This window comes from Bubalus bubalis, chromosome 11 (genome assembly GCF_019923935.1).
Source record: "Bubalus bubalis isolate 160015118507 breed Murrah chromosome 11, NDDB_SH_1, whole genome shotgun sequence".
Classification (NCBI taxonomy): domain Eukaryota; kingdom Metazoa; phylum Chordata; class Mammalia; order Artiodactyla; family Bovidae; genus Bubalus; species Bubalus bubalis.
The window spans coordinates 89,789,257-89,810,204 of record NC_059167.1 but is presented as its reverse complement, the minus strand read 5'-3'; the positions used below and the strand labels follow the sequence as shown (position 1 = coordinate 89,810,204).

The 20,948-nt window shown below is 48.8% G+C and overlaps 1 protein-coding gene across 10 annotated transcripts in view; it reads right to left on the bottom strand.

Annotated features, from left to right (window-relative positions):
* Window positions 1-20,948, bottom strand: part of MEGF11 (multiple EGF like domains 11) — a 315,087-nt gene that overhangs the window by 251,887 nt on the left and 42,252 nt on the right. For all 10 annotated transcript variants that reach the window (XM_044925410.1, XM_044925405.1, XM_044925408.2 and 7 more), the window contains exons 2-3: window positions 6,052-6,157; window positions 1,726-1,827 (exon numbers count right to left, since the gene is read on the bottom strand). In XM_044925410.1, the coding sequence (XP_044781345.1) occupies window positions 1,726-1,827; window positions 6,052-6,157 (208 nt within the window). The remainder of the gene's footprint in view (window positions 1-1,725; window positions 1,828-6,051; window positions 6,158-20,948) is intronic.

Below are 20,948 nucleotides of genomic sequence, written 5' to 3'. Positions count from 1 at the left end.
AACCAGAAACAATACAAGAGAACATAAGAGAATTCAGTCTCTTTTGTTCGTAATGCCCAGAATACAATTCAAAATTACTAGACACATAAAGAAACTAGAAAATTGTACCTTTATAAAAGAAAAGGCAATCAATGAAGACCAACTCTCAGATGGCCCAGATGTTAAAATTAGCAGACAAGGATTTTAAAGCAGCTATTAAATCTATGTTCAATGTTTTACAGCAAGTTACTAGCAAAACCCCCAAAGAAAATGAGGACTTTAGCTTTTCAGCACAGAGCAAGTTTCCCTATCCATGTTTCTTCCCAACAGGATTCCTACAGAACATCAAAGAGCAACCAGGCCCACTAGGAGGAAGCAAAAGAAATCTGGAGGCAACACAGATGTGCAACAAATAGGAAACAGAGTCTCACTGACCCTTCATCTGCTGAATTATCACTCCCTTAAGTAACAAAGCTACCTTGCCTGTAACTAACCCCTCAGTTTTCTCCACTTTCCCCTGCTTTGTTCAAAGTGTTTTTACATCCCTGACCTCACTGGACCCTACAGGTATGTAGGGCAAGTATTAAAGTGTTAGTCACTCAGTCTTGTCCAACTCTGCAACCCCATGGCACCAGGGTGAGAAAGAGGAAGGAAACGAGAACATGTTTTGTTGGATGACCCCGGGCAAGTCATTCTATTTTGGGATTCCCTGTATACTCATCAAATATGTAATGACCCATCAGGCTCCTCTGTCCATGGGATTCTCCAGGCAAGAATACTAGAGTGGGTAGCCAATTCCTTCTCCAGGGGATCTTCCTGACTCAGGGATTGAATCCAAGTCTCCTGCATTGCAAGTGAATTCTTTACCATCTGAGTCACCAGGGAAGCCACGTAGGGCCAGGGTCATTACATATTTGATGAGTACACAGGGAATCCCAAAATAGAATGACTTGCCCAGGGTCGTCCATCAAAACACGTTCTCTCTTCCTTCCTCTTTTCCCTCCCCAGTGCCATGAGAGCACAGCATAATTTCCAGGAGGGCTGCAGACAAGAGTGCAGGATTCCCATGTGCAATCATTCAGATGGGGCTCTTCCCATGGGCAGCCTGGCTAAGGTGCCAAGAGGTTCTGGACTCTAGCCTGCACTCTGTCCTCCAAGCCCAGTCCCCTGTGTGGGACAACATCTGCTTCAACAGGAGCCCTCTGAGGTTAGCTTTCCCCCAGGAGCAGACCCTGAGACAAGGATTCAAAAGCAAGCAGTTTATCTAGGAGGTGATCCCAGGAAGCACTGGGAGAGGCATGGGAAAATGAGACAGGAAAGTAAAGGCAGACATTCAGGGTGTGCTTTGGAGCAGCTCACTGCTGTGGGCGCCTGGGGTTCCATCCCCCTGAGGACCACGAATCTTTTAAGAACAGGCCTCAGAGTTGGCCCCTCTGCCCTAGGGGTAAGGAAGCTGAGATATTCTTCCACTAACTCCCCATCTGTTATTGGGTGAGGGATGCCCCCCTAGGGTAATCATTCTCGAGTACTTTCCACCTGCCCTGCCCATGAGCTGCTCTGACTACAAAGAAGCCCCCAGCAGCACCTCTTGGGTGAATAGCAGGAGTGGGTACCAAGGGGACGCAGGGGGGGCACTGACTCCATCTGGTAGGAGGGCTTTTCACTAACTTGTAGGAAGGTGAGCCTGAGGGTTGCCTCTCCCTTCCCTCACCCAGCCTCTACCTACTACCTGAGAGAGGTACTCACCTGTGTCTGGTACACTTGAACCAGTTGAGGATGTCTGTGCAGCGCGTGTAGTAGATCTGATCAAAGGGGTGTGCGTATGATTCTTGGACGGTCACGGCATAGCTGAGAACCAGACAGGAGATGGAAGCTGTGGTCAGTTCTTGGGAGGTGGAGCTGATGTTCAGGATTGGGGTCTCCCTTCCCAGGGGAGCCAGGCCGCACAGCCAAGTATCAAGGGCTCCAACCTCCCCTGCCTGACTCCATTCTCCTCCTGCCCTGGGTACTCTTGGTCTCAAACCTTCCTGACCCCAGGTAAGATGCAGGACACACCCCTTACTGTCTTTTGAAGCTCATCTTTTCAGCTCATCTTCTGAAGTTCGAATTCATTTGTTCATTTAACAGAGAATGAATAAAGTTTGCATGTATTCTACTTGGTTCTGGAAGGCCCAAAGCCAGCAAGTTTTAAAATACTTTCTGCTTGTTCAGGTCTTTATGGTTTTCAAAGTGCATGTATGGAAGCTGATCTTTGCTGCAACGTTATGAAATAAGTGGTCACATTTTATAGATAAAGAAACAAAGGCTTAGAGGTGGCTTGCCCAGGTCACACAGCTGGTACCAGTAACTGCTCATATTTGAATGTCCTATGTTAAGTGTTTTAAGCCCTCTTAATCCTCATCTTGTAAGGTAGGTAGTGGCGTTGTTGGCCTCACTTTACAAATGACGAAACAGAGCATCAGAGTGGTTAAGTGACTTCCTCAAGGTCACCCAGGTACCCTCTGTTCTATTATGTCTCTAGTATAGCTAGGCATGCATCAAGGCTATGCCCCCAGACCTCCTGATCAAAGTGGCATCTTGTTACCTGCCTATTAGCTGTAAACTGGACCAGTGGGTAGAAGCCACTGGCAAGCAGCTCTCAGCTTTACCAAAATAAGCCTTTCTACCTGCCTGCACTGGCAGGAATGCTATGAGAAAGCAGTCACACCAGGGTGGAAAGTGAAGATCACACTTTCTGTGCATGAGGGGAGAGGACCTCAGCTGAGAGTTCAGGAATTAATTTTGTATCAGTTGGTATTATTCAGCGCTTTCCCCCAGAAGGCTCACTGACTTGGGCCAGATGGCCAGGTCCAGGCTATAAAAGCCCGTCTGCTTTGCCTGAGGAAACTGTCGGTTTACTTGAGAGAGGAGGACTGGGGCAGGCCAGCCCTCTCCTGAGTGGATCCCCAGCAGGCTCGCTGCCACCAGAAATGTCAAAGGTCTCTAGCTCAGGAAGAGGAAGCCAGGAGCTGTCAGCGATGCACACGGACTCGGGGTGGTGGGAAATTCTGTCTCTGCCGCACGGAGGATGTTAGGAGGCCCCTACCGAGCTGCTATACCAGCACCTTAGAGATACGTGTCAGAGGCACGTCTATGCGGAAATGACCCGGACCTGTTCCCCTCCACGAGGAGTCTCTCCTCGTTCATCCATCAAAGCAGTAATTCAGCTTGCAGAAACTGAGCTCGTCATCTGCCCCTGACATCCCCAAGCCCCTTCCAGCTCTGAAAGTCTATGACCCTGGGCTCCTGCATCTCTACTGAGTCTTGGGGGCAGGAGAACAAATGGATAAGGCCACAGGGGCTCTGGGTCAAGTTTCAACTCTGTCACTTGTTAGCAATACATCCTTAGATATGATACCTAACTAGCATAAGCCTCCATTTCCACGCCTGTAAACTGATGATAAATATTACCAGGGACTTCATACAGTTACTGCGAGGATTATGGGAGGCAATGACAGCATCTGTCAGGGTGGTGGGAAGGTAAAGCAAGATGACACAGGTAAAATGCTCAACAAAAGATATTACACAGCTTAATGGGTATACCATCAGTGCCTAATAGATGCTGGCCATCATCATTATATGACTGGCAGTGACTTACCTCCTTGCTGGGCACTGAGGGATAGTTCCTCCCTGACCACAGTAGGGAATGGGGAGCAAGACCCACACACTGACCAGACTCCCCACCCAGGGGATCAGGTAACCCTCCCAGCACAGATAAGAACAGTGGGTGCTCTGAGAAAGGGCATCAGCTCAACAGAGGCGGTGGGGAGAGTGTCATGGGGGACAGATCCAGCTGTGCCAGGGGGGCCCTACACCGAGAAAGTCAGACAACCAGACCTTGAACCAGCTCCAAGTTTCCGGGTGAAGTGTGTGCCCCTGGTTTCATGGCTGGGTGGTTTAACATGCTCATTTGCCAACATGCTAATGAGGGGCCAGATTAATCTTGTAGAGCTGGGCTTTACTAGCCAGGGGAGGTCTTTCGGCTGGGTTTTACAGTGGAGGGGTATAATTAAGGAGGAGCCTGCCAGAAGCACTAATCCATCTGGGAAATTCTCCCTAAGTGGTCTCTGGGGAACAGGGTGTGTTTCTGGAATGACACAGACTAGACTCATCCGTGCACAGCTGACAGTGGAGCTCAATTGGAAGAACCACGAAGGAAGGGGTGTCTGGTGACATGAGCCTCACTGCACAGTCTCCTGCCTTGGGGCAGGAGAACCCCTTGACCTCCTTTTAGCTGCTGGAGTCTCTCCTCTTTCATCCATCAAAGCAGTAATTCAGCTGATGGCCCAAACAGCCCATAATGCCTGCTCAGTGCAGGTTTGGATCAGAATATTTTCACATTCCAAAGGAGTTCATGTTGGGCAGATTTAGAAAATTAGAGAGTTTGGTTTAAGTTTGAACTGACCCACTGGTACACATGGCGCTCAGAGAAGAGGGAAGTCAGGGTGGGTCCTGCCATCAGAGAAGGTTTCCTGGAGGAGAGGTCAGAGGCACTGGGAAGGCAGAGGGGAGCAGACAGGAAGGAGACCTCCCAGAAGCTAGGATACAGCACAGACATCAGCAGGAAGCAATGGTACCCTAGCTGGGAAAGGTGGATGAGACAGGGCTGCTGAGACTGAAGTCTGCAAACCAAAGACTAATGTGGAAGTCGCCTGCTTTCTCCCTCACCCACTGGGGAAAAAAAAGGTTTACATTCCCTTAAACTGGGAGGGGTAAAGGGCCTGGAATCCCCTCAGAGTCACATGGAAAGCTTATAAAACTGTATCTGCATAGGCTCCGCCCCAGATCTAGGGGATCAGAGTCTGGGCAGAGAGGACCCACGAGACTCTGCTTTTCACCTGTTCTTCAGGGGGCCTGATGTGCAGCAGGATCTATGTTAACTGTCCCTGCAGAGCTGAGTCGTCAACAAGAAAAGACAATAATTGAGCTTCACGGTCCTCAAAGCCCTTTCAGGAAACTGGTACCCTGATCATCCAACAAGCCTGTGAAGCAGGAGTAATTCTGCCCCCTATTTCAGAGAGACAGAGGTAGTCTGGGAGTGGTTCAGAGACATCTGAAAGTCACAGGGCTAACAGATGGAAAACTCCAGATGGGTGTGAACCAAGATCTCATCACTGATTGCATCACTGTTCTTCCCACTTTCCCCAAAAGCAGCAGCCCACTTCCATTCCAGCCTTTCCACTCCAGGCTCAACCTGGTCACTGGAGGCAACAGCATCCCTCCGCCTCCTCAGCCAGTCTCTCCAGGTCCCCCAGTGAGGGGACACTCCCTGCCGTGGGGCTGGGACATTCACCCTCACGGGCATGGAGCATGATCCCCTCCCCCACTCACCAGCCCTCCTCTACCACCCGCTTCCCCCATCGGATCCCCATCTTAATTTTATTCATTTGATTTATTAACATCTAAGTGGCAGAGTCATCCTGGTCAGCGTGGCCAATCAATTCCAGGGTTTAATTCGGTTTTTCCTGATTGGGTCTCTGGTCACTGTCTTTCTGCTCACCAAAATCAATACTTTCACCTTGTACTTCAAAGTCAGGTCCTCTGCAGGGCCCTGGCCTGTTCCCCCAGACCTAGTGCCGCAGCCAGAATGCAGCTGCCCTTCCCCGGTCAGCCCATACCCCCAGGCTCCTCGGGGCAGGCTGCTGGCCGCTCCACACATGCGAGCTGCTGCAATGCTGCCAGTCCTGGGAGACCAGAAAGGCACCGCAGCCTCGGAGAAGAGAACCTCTGGACCACAGTCCCTTCTCCTCTGGAACTCTTTTTCCTCATCTGTAAAGTGGCTGGAAGTGTGAATTCAGGAAAGAAAGTGTCAGCTACCAGGCTGCCTCATTTACATTGCCTGTCACTCAGCGCCCCCACCCTCATCCCCACCCCCATAGTCTCAGACAGAATCTATATGGGTTTGGCCTGCCTTTCAGGATCGTGCTATGTCCCCAGCTGGACTGCAGGCCCTTGGTGGATGGCTTCCCAGCAGTGCCAAGACCAGGGTGAAGCCCCCAGGGAGTGTCTGGCCGTCCAAGAGCCACATCTTACCTCTCCCAGTGGCTGCACACGTTGGGGTCCTCGGGGTTCAGGGAGAGGACGATTTGCAGGAGGGAGCAGACAATGAGTCCTGCCGCTGAGAGCACCATCCTGGGCCCTGCAAGGAAGAACAAAGAGAGTAGTGTCATTAATCACATCATCTTCCCAGGCATCTGTTTGGCACCGAGACGCCTTACATGAAGTGGCGGAAGAGGTTCGCTAAGCTGCAAAGTTCTGCATCATCATCATGTAATGAGCATCTGATATTTCACACTTGCAGGCTTCGACTAACACGGTAACACTTCACCAGTTCTGAGTAACTGGGTAGTGGGAAGCCTGAGTCAGGGAAACGTTAAATTTCTGGCCAGAGCTTCTCAAAGCTTTTTGGTTCATGGACTGCTTTTAGAATCTAGTGAAAGTTACAGAACTTCTCCCCTGAAATATGCCCATATGCACACCATTTGGCTGTGATTTCAGGGTGTCCTGAAGCTCCTGAGTCCATCCTTGGACCAAGAAACTCTGATATACTGCCTTAAAAGCAGCACCCTCCCCTGTCCCTTCTCCCTCAACTTTTTTTTTTTTTTTTTTGGCTGCCCTGTGCAGCATGCAAGATCCTAGTTCCCTGACTGGGGATGGAACCCATACCCCCTGCAATGGGAGTGGGGAATCCTAGCCACTAGATCGCCAGGAAAGTCCCTCATCTTTGTTACGCTTTGCCCATTCACTTCCTCTCTCAACTCTTTCCTTCAGTGAAGACAGAGAAGAAAGATAGCTGGTGTGGCCCTGGGGACAACGAAGCTGAGAAAATCCTTCTTGGCAGCTCTGGTCAAACAAGTTGCCCAGAAGGCTGGCCCTTGCTTCTCTTGCTCCCATGGGCTACCACCTACTGACACCTAGGGTGATATGTCTCTGCACATCATACCCACCGGCAGGTGAAGGGCTTGGACAGCCTGGTAAGGGGTTTGAGGAAGCAGCTTGTAGAGTTGATCCCAGCCCCTGAAGTGACAGCGTAAGACAGGTGTTAAGTGGGCCTACACAGATGCCAACCCCCTGGGGTCCCTGGAACTGAGGATTCCCTATCAGAGGGCTCCTCATAGAGGCAGAGAACCATTAAGGTAGGAATAGCTGAATGACCTCCGAGGCTCCCTCCTGTCCAGGACTCCACCGGCCTTAGAGAACTGGCCGAGTGTTCTCGTCCTAGTCGGGGTGCAGGGGGCCCCAGAGCTACCTCCAGGGGACCTGCAATCCATTCGTGCTCCAACGTCAGCTACAGGCTGAAAGAACACTGTAACTCAGAGAGACAGCGCTATATTTCATGTGTTCATAGATGTGATTGTGATTTGCTTAAAAGCTTTACCAAATTCAGAGGAGCTTTTATTCTCAATCAGCCACACTAAAAAAAAAAAAACAAAAAAAAAAAAAACAAAAAAAACAAGGCAGCTTCTAATAACTGGGGGCAGGGATGGTATAGAAAATATTTTGACATTGAAAAGGGGTCCCCAGGCTTGAAATGCTTGAGGATTTCTAGTCTGTTGGCCCAGAGTTTACCGACAAGGAAGCGCTCAGCCTTCTTGGGGGCAGTGAAGAGTGGCAGGGATGCTGCACACGCCCCCAGGCTGTACTCAGAGGGAAGCCAAATGGAGCTCCTGCCTTCGTGAAAGGTTAAACTCTCTCCTCCCCTGCCTCAACACTTTCCTTGTTAAACTCTTTCTTAGCAGCTCCTTCAAAGATAAACAAATTGTCACAAATTCTATGTAACCATGGGGGTCCAATTGATGATTAATGAGGCTTTTCTCTCTGTTTGAGATCTGCAGATAATCTGGGTAAATGGATTCTGAAAATCGGCTAACCTAAAGAGAAAAGCGATTCTGCACAATTCGCAGCGTCCAGCAGTCACCAGCCGCAGCCGCTCCTCACTTCCCCACCGGCTCACCCTGCCAACTCCATCAGTGCCTGGAGAGACTGACTCCGCACTCCCTGAGCCCCACAGTGCTAGGGCTGCCAGGCATTTCAACGCATTCTCCTCCCAGAGAAGGTGAGACCTTCCCCTTTGGGAAGAGAAGGAACCGCCCAAGATGGGCATTGAGTTTGGGGGACGGGCATCTTCTTCCAGGTGCAGGGCAGGCTGATCAGGCATCAGATACAGAAACAAAGGACACACAGAAAGGCTCACAAAGTCTGACTGCCAGGCGGAGATGCCTGGCCTTGATTCTCTCCATGACCTTGTCTCCTTACTCTGTTGTGGCTTTTTTAAATATGTATTTATTTATTTATTTGGCTCAGGGCCGGACACGACTGAAGCGACTTAGCAGCAACAGCAGCAGGTCTTAGCTGCAGCACGAAGGACCTTCAATCTTTGTTGTGGGCATGTGGGATCTAGTTCCCTGACCGGGGATCAAACCTGGGCCCCCTGCATTGGGAGGTCAGAGTCTTAGCCACTGGACCACCAGGGAAGTCCCTGTCTCATTACTTTGGCTGATCCTGTGTGTTAGTTGCTCAGTTGTGTTTTTGGAACCCATTGGACTGTAGCCTGCCAGGCTCCTCTGTCCATGGAATTCTCCAAGCAAGCATCCTGGAGTGAGTAGCCATTCCCTTCTCCAGGGGATCTTCCCAACCTCGAACCTGGGTTTCCTGAATTGCAGGCAGATTCTTTACCATCTGAGCCAGGCCCATGCTGTAATCTCCAGCGTTTTTCTGAGAGGACCTCCCCCCACCCCACCCCGCCCTACCCCCACCCCCAGCTGCATCTTTAAATTTATGAAGCTTAGAATATCAAAGGGTGAGGCCACCTGGACTAGTGGAGACTGTGCTCTGGCTGCTTTTGATCCATGCTGGCGGGAGAGGGGTGGCAAATGGAGGCAACTTGGATCGTGGCTATAATTGAGGAGATCTGTTTATTTTTATTTTTTTTATTTTTAAACTTTACATAATTGTATTAGTTTTGCCAAATATCAAAATGAATCCGCCACACTTTGTAAAACCTTTCCCTCTGAGTCAAATCTGGACAGGACAGTTTGGCTGATTCCCACTGAGATACCTGGACATCAGGGCACAGAGAAGGTAACAGGTGTTTGGAGAAGCACGCAGAAGGTGGAAGCGGATGCGGGAGCACAGGACATGGCCAGCCAGGGGGGTCTGACACCGCACTCCTCGGTCATCGGAGTGCGTCAAGGCTACAGAGCAGAGGGTGCTCCCCAGGACTCACACCCAAGCCTTGAACAGCCCATCACCGGTATTCACAAAGTTCCCTGTCTGAGGCCAAGTTTGCCTCTGTGGTGGTGTGGTTGGGGGAAAAGATGCCAGTCTGCAGGTACAAGAGTTGACCCCTCTAGGACCCCCTCAGCCCTCAGGCTTTTTCTTTGAACATGGCCAGTCTAAAAGATGCAACCTTGCCACCCTTCCCTCCTCCCCAGGTCACACCGGTCTCACTTTCAGTTTTTCCCTCACCCCTGAGCCTTGCTCTCCTGCCCTCAATGCTCTTCTTCCTCAGTTCTGCACCTCCAAACACCATCCACGCCCAGGCACCCTCCCCTCTGTATGGCTTGGCACCTACAGCGTGCCAAGCATGCTACACTCATCTAGCTTACAGCCTGGCCACACGGTCCAGCGCTCATCGCCTCCCATCTTGCCCTGATGTCTTTGCCAGCATGTTGACTTCATCTTTCTGACGTGTCCGTAAATGCTTTGAAACTCAGGTCGAGTCCTAGGCTGTTGCCAGTCAGCTCCTTTTGGGATCTGATTTCAGAAAATGTGTTTCTACTTGTCTCAGCCACTTCACTGAGGTGGAGTGAAGAGCAGCCACAAAGGAGCCATCCCCACATGGGGGCAACTCATCGCCATTAACTTTAATGGGGCTTCCCCAGGCTCTCTCTCTGAGGACAGATCCCAAAGACATATGTTTATGAGATGCTGAGGGAAAATCAATCCTGCCTTGGTGGTTATTAGGCTGACTCCATTCAGAGTGACAGAGGTTAACACAGCGGGCACTATCTGATTCGGGGCATTAATAATTAAATAAGAAAATGCCCCTGGTTTCCCTTCAGAGGAAGAAAACATGTAAACAGTTCAGTCGGTTCCCTCCCCTCTGGTCCATGCTCCCCACACAGTAAGCCGCAGAGGAAGGGAGTGAAGTTCTAGAGGTGGAGAAATTTCTTTCCCGATTGGCTGCTTTACACCTGCTCAACTGAAGGTGAGGCTGACACCTGCCCACAGATATAGCTACTCTGCACACCTGGCAGGGTCTTAACTAATCAAATTCCTGGAGTACTACTTGCCTAGCCCTGGGCTATGCTTCCAGGATGCAAAGAAATAACCCAAGTCAACTACAGTCCATTTTCAGAGGCTAAAGCAGCAAGCAGTTGAGTCCCCTGGAGGCTTATAGAAAACTTGGTGGAGCAGATGGGACTAAAGACAGACCATGGACAGAGGAGCCTGGTTGGCTACATACAGTCCATGGGGTTGCAGAGAGTCAGACATGGCTGAGTGACAGAATACGGAAAGGGAGGGCAGATAGAGGGCCTTCGGGGCAAGTACTGCATAAGGCAGCACGTGGAGGCAGGAACGTGCAGGTGCTGCTGGAGAGTCTAGGAGAGTTTGCACTGTGGAGCAGAAGTGGGCAACATGGGGAACTTTGCCAGGCATTTTCCAAAATTGGGTTCTATGAAGCACTAGCCCATGAGCTACTGATAAAATCTCCCAGACGAAGGTTGCCATGAGTGACTAAGTTCAGGAAATGCTGCATGCTATGTCCTCATCTTAAATATTCACAGTGTATCTGAGCAGACCTTGGGCTCTGGGAAGACCCAGAGTAAAGACACCTGTTTGGTTGTTTCATCCAGTCTTTCCCATAGAACTTTCTAGTGATGTCTGTAGCAACAGAGTTCTTTGGGATGCTAGTTTGGTCAACTCTGCTCCTCTCCATCAAGTCTGGAGGAAGTCCCAGTCCTGACCATCTGCATCCTCAGAGTTCATATCCTCTTGTTTATGCTAACACTTGAGAGCCTTCTGTGACTGGCATCTAGTGTTAAAGGGACTCTACCACTGGGTATTAAAGAGACATCATAGCTGACCCTGGGCCTTCTGTCCTGGCCTGGGTCAGCCTTGCAGGCTGAGCAGACCTTAGAGTTGGCAGCATCCTCTGGAGATCCCATCTTCTCCTGGGCCCCTGCCAGCACCAGCACCTGTAGAATCCAGCTTGTCTCTCTGATGGCAACAAACACCTGGCCAGACACCAGCTGCTCACATTAGGCAAGATGCGTAAAACCAGGGCAGAGGGCAGGCAGACAGATGGCCTCTGCCCCAGGATCGGTTGTGATGACCTCACGGTCCATCTGTGCAAAAATCTTCCCCCACCTGCTTCGCTTCCACCACCTGCCTTGTCATCCTGAATGTGCCAAAATCTTGGACACTGGAACCTGGTCTGTGTACCTGGAACCTGCTCTCTGTCCATCCCAGTCTCCTCCAGGGAGCCCTTCCTTCTCAGCAACTTTGGATGGGAAGCAGGGGTGGCGGTGGTCAGGCTCTGGGCCCTGGGCGGTTTCCAGTCACAATGCTGGGCATCGATTGGTACTAGCTGCTTGCAATGCTCTCCTGAGGAATGGGGCTGAAGGGAACATGTTGTGATTGATTAGTGATGTCTGTTGCAGGCGCAGGACGGGAGAGGGACACATGGGTGCCACGCACTTGTTGTCCCTGCCCTACATTGCTGAGCGGTCGTCTTAACTTTGAAAAGCACTCCTCTCGTATATGAACCATCTGGATATGGCCTCAGCTCTTCTCTTGGAGCCTTGGAACCTGTCCATCATTTTCCTTCCCTTTGTGTGTGTGTGTGTTAGTTGCTCAGTTGTGTCCGACTCTTTGTGACCCCATGGACTATAGCCTTCCAGGTTCGACTGTCCATGGGATTCTCCAGGCAAGAACACTGGAGTGTGTCGCCATTCCCTTCTCCACGGGACCTTCCCAACCCAGGGATCAAGTCCAGGTCTCCTAGCACACAACTAAGACACAAACACACTGCTTGAGGGCAGGGGTTTTGGTCTCTGTGTCCACTGCCATCCCCAGCACCCAGAGCACTGCTGTACAGAGAGGGGGCTCAAACCATCTTTGTCGACTCCACAAATTGTCGATTCTACAGCTAACCACCTCCCCTGGACCTCTCAGCCAGCCCGAGTCCCAGGACCAGCCACACTGCCTGTGTCCGTCCTGACAGAGACCACCAAAAACCTGTACTGCCAGCAGGCCTCAGCATGCGAGGCATCCCACCCTGCACTGACATCACACCACAGAGACACCAATCTGTTGGCGACGGATACAGTGGGCACCACGACATCCTGAGAGAGATTCACAGACTCCTGCCTGGGCCACCCCGCCAGCGCCGGGGGATGTCTGTTCCTGGAACCAGCACAGGGCGGGCATTGAAGCCCACTCAATAGCTCAAGCTGCAGTCAGCGGGGGGGCCTGACCGGAGTTCCGAGGGCCTCATGAAAAGGCGCTTTCAGGCTCGGGACACTGCAGAAGCAAACCCGAGTGAGACTGATAAAGCAAACACCTCACATTCTTCCCAGCGTGGGGGTATAGAGAGAGATTTCTATCTTCTATTTATAGAATACACACACACACACACACACACACTTCTCTGTTTTTTTTCCTTAATAAAACAAAAAAGCCAAGTTTGCACTCATTGGGGTAAATGCCAAGGTTATCATCCCATCTAGCCGACCTTCCCCTTCATCTCCCCACTGCTCTCAGCTGGTCCCCAGTCCCCAAGCCCCGCTCTGTTTATTGGCCTTGCTGGGGTTTGATTAGTGCAGATGAAAAGAGGAGCCACGATCAGCCCATAATTAAGAGCTTCACCCTTCGCCTTGATGAAGCCTCCTACCCTCCAGGAATCCCTCCAGGAGCTGGGCTTATGTTGAAGGCTTTCTAATCTCCCTGCACTTAAAAAAAGTTTAAAAAAATAAATCCGTAGCTCTTAATCTCCAAAAGAGTGGTTCCCTGACCGCAGAAGAGCAGCAGAAATTCCCAGCGTCAACATGGAGGCCCTGCCAGGAGTCTGCCCACTGGGATCAATCGGGATTAGAGTCACCTCCTGAGACACGGTAAACGTCCCCGTCCTAGGGCTCCACCAAACCGGTAAATTCTGCTTTCTCCTCACCCGGGAAAGCTCGGGCTGCAAATCCTGAAAACGGCACCACGGAGAACTGCAGTGCCCATTAATCAGGGTCAGAGGGCTGGCCTGCCCCTGTGCCCTCAAGCCCGGCGGAGACCAAGTGGTCTTGACATTAGTCAGGCTCGGAGAGAAATCTCAGCATATCCCCGGGGCAGGGGAGGAGCGGGAAGGCAGAGGGGTAGAAACCAACAAATTCATGAAGCATCTGCCTCCCTCTCCTACAGACGCAGCCCTGGACTCTGAGGCCTCAGCCTTCCCATTCCCAGGCAGGCAACAGCTGTGCCCCCAGCCTCCAGCCCCTCTGAAGATGAAGGGAGAAAACTTATCTGTGTTCGGAGGCCATTCCATTTCTCACAGAGCAATTATCTCCATCTTTCCATTTCTTTGCAAATCAGGGCACACTCATCTGGCCTGGCCAACCCAGAGGCTGCCTGAGCCCCCTCCAACCCAACCCACTACAGGCCTGCTCTGCTCCCCTCTCCCACTTGTTCCCAGGGCTGTGGGGTTCTCTGAACTGGGGGAGTCCCTTGCGCCCTGGCATTAAGTCATGGCCACATCCCCAAAACCTTCACAGACAAGCCAGTCACTCAGGGCCGTACAGCCCCATGGGGATTGGTCCCCATTCCCTCCTGCTCTGCAAAGAACATTTCTAAAACATGAGATGCAAACACAGATGCTCAGATGGGAAAAGAGCTCTGAGGAAGGGGGCCTGTAGAATGGTCCATCACCTGGTCAAGTCTCCCCCAAAACTGATCTGTGAAGGTGAAGGCTGGACAGCAAGCCACGTGGGACCAGAATGGCACCTGGACAGACCCGGGAGCATCACGTGTCAACACCTCATCCCACTGAAGGGCAAACTACTCCCAGGTGACTTAAAGTCCTCAAGTCACATAGCACACTGATGCCAGCGCTCATGGAAGGGAATAGCAGAGTGGGACTGACATGGCCTCAAATTCTGACTCCACCTTACTGGTTACACAGCCTGGATAAAGTCATTTAACTACTCGGGGGCTGTTTCACATCAATCACATGAGAAAGGACCAACTTCACAGAGCTGTGAGGATATCAAATGAGTCAGCAGGTAAAGTGCTTGGTCCAGAATCGAGCACATAGAATGCACTCAATAAAATATTAGTTTCCTGCCAACTCATATCCCCTCCTTCTACCTCAAGACCCTTCCAACTCTCTAATTCTGAATTCTAGAATTCCTAAGTTCAGTTCAGTTCAGTCGCTCAGTCCTGTCTGACTCTTTGCAACCCCATGCACTGCAGCATGCCAGGCTTCCCTGTCCATCACCAACTTGCAGGATTTATTCAAACACATGCCCATCAAGTCAGTGGTGCCATCCAACCATCTCACCCTCTGTTGTCCCCTTCTCCTCCCGCCTTCAATCTTTCCCAGCATCAGGGTCTTTTCAAATGAGTCAGTTCTTCACATCAGGTGGCCAAAGGATTGGAGTTTCAGCTTCAGCATCAGTCTTTCCAATGAATATTTCCTTTCCTAAAGGATTTCCTTTAGGATGGACTGGTTTGATCTCCTTGCAGTCCAAGGGACTCTCAAGAATCTTCTCCAACACCACAGTTCAAAAGCATCAATTGTTCAGTGCTCAGCTTTCTTTATAATCCAGCTCTCACATCCATACATGACTACTAGAAAAACCATAGGTTTGACTAAACAGACCTTTGTTGGCAAAGTAATATCTCTGCTTTTTAATATGCTGTCTAGGTTGGCCATAGTTTTTCTCCCAAGGAGCAAGCGTCCTTTAATTTCATGGCTGCAGTCACCATCTGCAATGATCTTGAGGGGCAAAAAAAAAAAACCTCTTTCACTGTTTCCATTGTTTACCCATCTATTTGCCATGAAGTGATGGGACCGTCCAGTCAAGGCTATGGTTTTTCCAGTAGTCATGTATGGGTGTGAGAGTTGGATTATAAAGAAAGCTGAGCTCCAAAGAATTGATGCTTTTGAATTGTGGTGTTGGAGAAGACTCTTGAGAGTCCCTCGGACTGCAAGGAGAGCCAACCAGTCCATTATAAAGGAGATTGGTCCTCGGTGTTCATTGGAAGGACTGATGTTGAAGCTGAAACTCCAATACTTTGGCCACCTAATGCGAAGAGCTGACTCATTTGAAAAGACTCTGATGCTGGGAAAGATTGAGGGCAGGAGGAGAAGGGGACGACAGAGGATGAGATGGTTGGATGGCATCACTGACTCAATGGACATGGGTTTGGGTAGACTCCAGCAGTTGGTGATGGACAGGGAGGCCTGGCTTGCTGCGGTTCATGGGGTCGCAAAGAGTTGGACACGACTGAGTGACTCAACTGAACTGAACTGATGGGACCAAATGCCATGATCTTAGTTTTCTGAATGTTGAGTTTTAAGCCAGCTTTTTCGCTCTCCTTTTTCACTTGCATCAAGAGGCTTTTTAGTTCTTTGCTTTCTTCCATAAGGGTGGTGTCATCTGCATATCTGAGGTTATTGATATTTCTCCCAGCAATCTTGATTCCAGCTTGTGCCACATCCAGCCCAGCATTTTGTGTTATGTACTCTGTATATAAGTTAAATAAGCAGGGTGACAATATACAGCCTTGATGTACTTCTTTCCCAATTTGGAACCAGTCTGTTGTTCCATGTCTAGTTCTAACTGTTGCCTCTTGACCTGCATACAGATTTCTCAGGAGGCAGGCAAGGTGGTCTGGTGTTTCCATCTCTTAAAGAATTTTCCACAGTTTGTTGTGATCCACACAGTCAAAGGCTTTGGCATAGTCAATAATGCAGAAGTAGATGTTTTCCTGGAACTCTCTTGCTTTTTCAGTGATCCAACAGATGTTGGCAATTTGATCTCTGATTCCTTTGCCTTTTCTAAATCCAGCTTGTGCATCTGGAAGTTCATGATTCATGTACTGTTGAAGCCTGGCTTAGAGAATTTTGAGCATTACTTTGCTAGTGTGTGAGATGAGTGCAATTGTGCAGTAGTTTGAGCATTCTTTGGCATTGCCTTTCTTTGGGATTGGAATGAAAACTGACCTTTTCCAGTCCTGTGGCCACTGCTGAGTTTTCCAAATTTCCTGGCATATTGAGTGCAGCACTTTCACAGCATCATCTTTCAGGATTTGAAATAGCTCAACTGAAATTCTATCACCTCCACTAGCTTTGTTTGTAGTGATGCTTCTTGAGGCCCACTTGACTTCGCATTCCAGGATGTCTGGCTCTAGGTGAGTGATCACAGTGTCGTGGTTATCTGGGTCATGAAGATCTTTTTTGTATAGTTCTTCTATATCTTCTTGCCACCTCTTCTTAATATCTTCTGCTTCTGTTAGGTCCATATCATTTCTGTCCTTTATTGTGCCCATCTTTATGCAAAATGTTCCCTTGGTATCTCTTATTTTCTCAAAGAGATCTCTAGTCTGTCCCATTTGATTGTTTTCCTCTATTTCTTTACATTGATCGCTGAGGAAGGCTTTATTTCTCTCCTTGCTATTCTTTGGAACTCTGCATTCAAATGGAATTCTAATTTCTAAGGATCTAGGGAAATGCTGATTGAAAGATCTTCTGCTGGAAAATCTGGGCTTCGCTATATGTATTTGGTGACCCCAGGGTCGGTCTGAAATGTACAGTTATTAAATGGTCTTATCTACTCATTCAGCAAACATTTCCTGAACACTTGCCAGTCACTGCAGACACAATAATTCAGGCAGGCCCTGACCCTAGACCCCAGACACCTGCCGGAGGGTGTATGGGAATGGCCACGAGAGGGCAATGGACCCAGGATGTGGCTTAACTCAAAGTGCCGAGGCCTTTGCCTGGCAGGAAGCCCCAGGCAAATATCAAAGACATTTGCTGCTACTGATGCATACCATCCCCACAGGTCCCACACACGTTGAATCAGGCCCATCTCCATTCCACTTGCCTCTGAGTTCACTCTTGTCCAGGGCTGCTCCTCTGAAGGGGTGTGGGGGATTCCCAAGCCTGGTCAGTCTCCCAGCTCCAATCTGTTAGGACTTAGAGTAGCTGCACTTCCTCTCTTCCTCGGGTTTTCCCTCCTGAGGCCCAGCTCAGCTCAGGAGCAACTCAGCTTCCCGCGGCCCCATTCTTCCTCTCTACCTGCTAAGTCACTAACTTGCTGTGTGACCAGGGACAGGTTGCTTTGCATCTCTGAGCTTCATTCCATGTTTGTTCAGAGGCTATACCATCTCTAGGACTCTTCAAACTCTACAAGTTCCCCTCCAGTGTGTCTCTCTTTGCTGCCCTTCCCCTCCTCACGTTCTTCTTTCTCTTCACCCACTACGTTGGGTTGGTCTCATCTCCCAGCAGCAAGGAGATAAAGCAGTGAAGACAGGAGAATTAGATTCTAGTCCTGGATTACAGAGAACTCATTTCACTGTTCTGAGCCTCCTTTTCCTTTGACTACACAGTAAGGATAAGAGAACAAGTTCTCATGAATATCAAGCCACAGCCCAACACTGGAAATGCAAGCATCAGTGCTCTTGTGAGGGTGGGGACCCTAAGTTCCTGCCACCTTTCTGTCCAATCTTCAGCACCTCTTTGAAGACTGGACTCTTGTCTCACTCTCTAGTCTAGCCCAGGGCCCACACCAGGGCAGTCTCTGCCCCATCACTCCTTGGACACCTCTTCTCCCCAGTAAGGAGCTAAATAGGAGGGCTTGGTTGTTAGTCTACAGACTAGGGTAGCCTCTCCAGGTTTCCTTCTGGAACCTTCTGTATGTATCTAGGTCAGGAGAATCTGAAGTCAGATATCAACTGTCTCAAAGCCTGAAGGCCCCCACATCTGTGAACTGGTCATGGAAATGGGCATTGGTGTGTCATAGAAAGCAATTGGCAATACACAACAACATGTTTTCATGTGCATCTTTAACCCAGCATTCCACTTCTGCAATTGAATTTAAAAAACTGACCAAGGCCAAAGGTAGGTTTAAGAATGTTGCATCATCTCTTAATAAAGAGATATGCATTACAGCATTGAAACAACCTGAATGCGTAAGTCAGTGGTGCATGTGTGATAAGTTGCATCAGTCACGTCTAACTCTTAGCAACCCTATGGACTGTAGCCCGCCAGGCTCCTCTGTCCATGGGACTCTCCAGGCAAAAATACTGGAGTGGGTCGCCATGACCTTCTTCAGGGGATCTTCCTGACACAGGGATCGAACCTACATCTCTTACGTCTACCTGCACTGACAGGTGATTTCTTCACCACTAGCGCCACTGAGGTGATCTTTGCTAAAGAAATCCCACCATGTATACATAACAAAATATTATGTAAACATTTAAAATATTGATGTGTGGGAAAATATGGAAGCTATACACTGGAGCATTAATAGTGGTCATTGGTAAGAGGAGGGGAAGGGAGAAACATCACAGGACTTCTGCTTTCCAAGTCAATCACTTCTGTTCTTCTTAGTGTTTCTTATAATGCTCTTATTAGTGTTTCTTATAATGAGTATTATCATCACCATAATCATAAAAGCAAACATATTTTAAGAAAATATATGTAAGGCAATCCCACTTCTGGGCACATAACCAGAAAAGACGAAAACTAATTGGAAAAGATGCATGCACCCCAATGTTCATTGCAGCATTATTTGCAATAGCTTTGGAAAGAATGATGCTAAAGCTGAAACTCCAGTACTTTGGCCACCTCATGCGAAGAGTTGACTCATTGGAAAAGACTCTGATGCTGGGAGGGACTGGGGGCAGGAGGAGAAGGGGATGACAAAGGATGAGATGGCTGGATGGCATCACTGACTTGATGGGCGTGAGTCTGAGTGAACTCCGGGAGTTGGTGATGGACAGGGAGGCCTGGCGTGCTGCGATTCATGGGGTTGCAAAGAGTTGGACATGACTGAGCGACTGAACTGAACTGAACTGAACATATGGAAGCAACCTACATGTCCATCAACATGAATGGATAAAGAAGATGTGGTATATATATATATATGACAGACTATTACTCAGCCTTAAAAAAGAATGAAATATTGCCATTTGCAGCAACATGGATGGACTTAGAGGTCATCAAACTAAGTAAATTAAGTCAGACCGAGAAAAACAAAAGTCATATGATATCACTTATATGTGGAATCTTAAAAAAAAGGTACCAATAAACTTATAAAACAGAAACAGACTCACAGACATAGAAGACAAATTTATGGTTACCAAAGAAGAAAGGGCAAGAGGGATAAATTAGGAGCTTGGGACAAACAGATACACATTACTATATATAAAAAAGATAAAAACAAGTACTATAGTATAGCTCAGGGCACCATATTCAATATCTTGTAATAACTTATAATGGAAAAGAATCTGAAAATACATATATATATTACTGAATCATACATATATTTGCTGTATGCATGATATTAACACAATATTATAAACCAATTATATTTCAATTTTTTTTAAATAGGAAAAAAGCTTTCTAATTTAAAAAAATTTACAGTTTTTAAAAAGGTTAGGAAAAAACAAATAAAAGATAATATACGTACATTCACTACCATGGAAAGAGGACCCTGATGTACCATTATGTGAAAAACAGGTTATGAAACAGCATGGACATTACAACTGAATTGTGTGTGTGTGTGTGATGTGTGTTCTGAGAGCAAGCAAGAAAAAAGAGAGATGTCCAGAAAGATGTTTAAAATATTAGCAAAGGCACCTGGGTGATAATATTTTCGGTAACTTACTTTCTTCTCTATACTTTGCTGTCAACATTTTCTATGATGAGCTGGTCTCAGCTTCTCAGTTTAATAAAGCCATCTTCATTTTGCCAAAAAGTCAGGACCTTTCGTCAGTGCCTCCATAGCTTACCCTCCCCCATGCCCAGACTCTCCCACAAGGCTCCTTGGGGTGCATATTCCCAAAGAGCAGGGTTTTTTGAGCCCTGAGCTCACTACTCTTGGGGACATAGGCCACTTTACGGAGCTTTCCTGGCAGCCCTAGAAGCCATCAAGCCGGGGCGGGTGGGGGAAGGGTGGGGATTGCCATTATAACTGAGTGGTCTGTGTCCATGCTGTGATTATACACATGCTGTGATTAAAAACATTATGCCATTTCAAAGACCCAAAATGATCTGATGACACAAAAAATGGATGGATAATGTAGGATTTTGTCAGCTCTATCTGGTATAATAAATGAACCAAGTATTCCGATTTTAAAAGAAATTTATTGCAGCACTTTGTCCATGACACTGATGAATCCTGGCTCACAGCCTGGCCAGGGCAGCCCAGGGAACGCCACCTCACTCCAGCACCTGTTCCGTCCCCTGCACCCCACAGGCTCTGGTCCTCCATAGGTGACAAGCACATGGAGCTCTGGTCTCAATTCCTGAGTCCTAACCTCAGATCTGCCTCGTACCAATTGTGTGACCTTGGGCAGATCACTTGACCTTTGGAAGTCACAGTTTCCTCCTCTGTGAAGTGGGAATAGTAAGAAAACCTGACTCAGAGGGTCCTGCGGAGTCAGAGACGAGGATGATGGGAAGTGACTATAGTCACTAAAACACTGAGTCAAATGTGGTCATGATCCTCTTGCCGAGGACAGAAGGGATGCAATACAAATACTCCTGGGGGGGGTGTACAGAGAGAGAGACTGAGATTAGGATCTTTTGATAAGGACCACCTTCTGGGAGAGGGACAAGTCTGCCAGAACCCAGAGAAAGGAACTCAAGATGAATTTCATGAAGTTTGCAGTTTGGCCCAGTCAGGCCCTGCTGACCCACAGTCTCAGCA